At 42.6% G+C, this 3,232-nt stretch overlaps 1 protein-coding gene across 1 annotated transcript in view; it reads left to right on the forward strand.

The window, feature by feature from the left end:
• LOC107104313 (transient receptor potential cation channel subfamily M member 4-like) overlaps positions 1 to 3,232 on the forward strand; it is an 80,656-nt gene that overhangs the window by 24,995 nt on the left and 52,429 nt on the right. Inside the window, exons 3-4 of the mRNA XM_015404297.1 lie at positions 8 to 155; positions 2,170 to 2,350. Coding sequence (XP_015259783.1) covers positions 8 to 155; positions 2,170 to 2,350 — 329 coding nt within the window. The remainder of the gene's footprint in view (positions 1 to 7; positions 156 to 2,169; positions 2,351 to 3,232) is intronic.

Raw genomic sequence — 3,232 nt, forward strand, 5'->3', positions numbered from 1 at the left:
GCGTTGTGCGGGAAGTCCACGACTCGGTGGCCACAGGAGACTACTTTGGAGCAGCGATTGTTACTCAGTGGGACAGCAGGCAGCACTCGTCTGAATATCCCACCGATGCTTTTGGAGAACTGGAGTTTGCTGGAGCTGGACGCAGACATAGCCATGTAAGAATCCTTCTCTCCAGGCACAATCTGGACACCTAACCAGTGCAGGCAGATTACAGCTTTTCCTCTGTCCTGTTTAATTCCAGCTGTCAATCTTTGACAATTTTGTCAATTCAAAACATTTCAGGGTTTTCTTTTTGCTGTTCTTATTTCTCAGATTTGCGTATTTGATTTAAAACATTTTGTATTCCCTCTGGGGAAGTTTTCACCTCTTTAGTCAGAGGATGACTGATTTTAGGGCTTATTAAGTTGTTTTGCTCTACAATAACTGCCAGGCACATGCATATTTGTTACACATTAAAGTTTCAATCACAGTAGGAGAAATGTTATGTTCTTGAAATCTTCTAGAGCTTTAATCGAACCCTCGTCTCTCAAATTTCTTCTTCCAAACAGAATTCATGCTTCTGTCCATCCTTCACCCAGCGCAGCACTGATTACATTTCATTTCATGTCCAAAGCTTTTATGATTGATGGAGAATTCTGATTTTTATGTTGCACCTCTTTCCTCCATCAGTAGTTTTCATTCAACTTTTTTATATATATTTTTGTACTTCTATAACAGTCCAGCTGCATCATTTTCAGCTCCTGTGATTAATTTCTCTGCTTGACTTTAATTCTGCTGCTCAGCTCTCAGTCAGCAGGACTTCAATCCTGTCATGTTACATTGTCCATGGCTTCATGATTATCTTAAGTTGCCTCCAGTTCCTTCTCTTATCCTCTAGTTTTCCTCTTTGTCCTTTTTTCCCCTTTAGCTTCATTTAAGTTCTTTTGTATTTAACCCTGTGTTCCCTGATCACTCTTTGTTCCCCCCTAGTTCCCCTTTCCTTTCCTTTTAGCTCCCTTCTAGCTGCCTCTGTCCACACCTGCTCCCAATTAGCTGATTACTACACTCTTTGCTCTGTCTCCCTTAGGCCACGCCCACACTGTAAGATTTTTTGCCCTAGTTTCAGCCTCCTCTTGCATCCGGCATCGTTTAGTGTACAGCGGGTAGCGAGGGGCGATCAGAGCTATCAGCGTCTATGAGCCGATTTACCAGAACCTCACGCACTGCTTATGTGCAAATAAAGGAAATCTTCTTCTTCTTCTTCCAGATTGATGAGTCCGACCGGCACTATCTTTCACAGCTGAGTCGAACATGTGTTTCTGGACGTACAGTGTGAGCGGTTAGACCGCATTAGAGCATCGGGCCGTAAAGTGGAAGAACAGACATTGTGAGCTGGGAACTTTTAAACCCTCCTATTTCATCATCCAGTTTGAGCTGTAGCTCCGTACAACGATTCAAATATCGTACAGTGTATGCCCGGCTGAAGGTTATTGATTGATAAGCAGTATCGATAGGAACAGCTGTATCGGATAATCCGTAATAGTAGCCATTCCTAGTCTGGGCTCTTGGTGGTTTCATCAGATTTGGTCTGTGGATTTAGTCCTGAGTAGAGAATCAGCATCAGGAACACTGGAGTGTTTAGAATTAAACAGATGAATCAGTCCAATGGGCAGGATGGTTAATGGGAGAGCTATTGAAGGCATGGAGGAATACCAGAAGTTTGATGGCCAAGCATTAAATAATCAGTGGTTCATTCCCATTTGATATCTGTCTGTCTGTCTGTCTGTCTGTCTGTCTGTCTGTCTGTCTGTCTGTCTGTCTGTCTGTCTGTCTGTCTGTCTGTCAATGCCGAACTACACAAAGATGTCTGAAATATCACTGTCTTTAAGTTTAGTGATGCAGACCTCTCCTTTTGTACCATGTATTTCAGACTGCTGGGCAGTTGCTGTCTAAAGTCATTGCTGATGTTTTACTGCTCTGGCGCCGCTCTAGTTCACATGTATTTAATCCCTATCAGCAAAGTTCCAAAAGTCCATTTAAACTCAGGAATGAATTTGTGGTAAAGACTGCAAAGTATATTTTTCTGCATAAAACTCTTGGTTTGTTGTAGGTTTTATGTTTGTTTGTTTTACCTGAGAGATTTGCTGCATTCGCCAATATATTGATGCAAAGCTGTCTGTCTTTTTTTAGTTTCTGCGGCTTTCATGCGACACACCTCCACAGATCATCTATACTCTAATGACAGCACACTGGCGCTTGCCCTTACCCAACCTGGTGGTTTCAGTGGTGGGGGGTGAGGGGCATGAAAAGATCAAGCCATGGGTGAGAGACATCCTGAGAAAAGGGCTGATACGGGCTGCACAGAACACAGGTGAGAACCCTAACCCTCTGCATGGGTCCCTGGGTGATGGAAGTGAAAACAATCATTTTGGTCAGGAGAGTCTAGATTGGAAGTTATTTCAGTATAATACCATATTTTACCACCAGATAAATCAGCACATATGAAAGGACTAAGTAGAGCAGGGATTCCCAAAGTGGTGCACCAGCTGCCATCAGGGGATTCCACTACGGGGTTATTCTGCCCTTATATCAAGCTCTCAGCATATAGACCCCACCAGGGGCTCTGTTCAGTAGAGGTCTGGATTCTGTTTGGCACCCTGCTGTGCCTTACCACTGACCGACCTGCCATTGGCTTCTGATAGTGATGGATTGATGAGACTCATAAACTGTTTTCACACATTGAAAAACTGAATTCATACTGTTTCACTAAATGTTGACACCTACTGGAACTTTAACCTCATTAACAGCTTAAATGAACTGAATAACAATACCTCATGTTCCTCTTTCTTAAATGCTAGCAACTTATGGATGAAGGTTTAAAAAGTACACAATTCTATTCAGTTTATTTCTATAGCTCCAATTCACATTCTCTCATCTCAGGTCACTTTATAGATCCAGATCAACCAGATCATCCAGTCAGATTGATTCAAAGTTTTCTATCTAAGGAAAACCAGCTAATTGCATCGACTCATTGACTCTTCAGCAATCCCTCACACTAAGCATGCTTGTAGCGACAGTGGAGAGGAAAAACTCCCTTTGAACAGGAAGAAACCTCCAGCAGAACCAGGCTCATTCACCATTTATCGAACACTGCAGGTCTTATTCACCATTTAATGAACACTGCAGGACTTATTCACCGTTTAATGAACACTGCAGGACTTATTCACCGTTTAATGAACACTGCAGGACTTAT

The sequence above is a fragment of the Cyprinodon variegatus genome, unplaced genomic scaffold (genome assembly GCF_000732505.1).
Source record: "Cyprinodon variegatus isolate N-32 unplaced genomic scaffold, C_variegatus-1.0 Scaffold1687, whole genome shotgun sequence".
In the NCBI taxonomy this organism is placed as follows: Eukaryota; Metazoa; Chordata; class Actinopteri; order Cyprinodontiformes; family Cyprinodontidae; genus Cyprinodon; species Cyprinodon variegatus.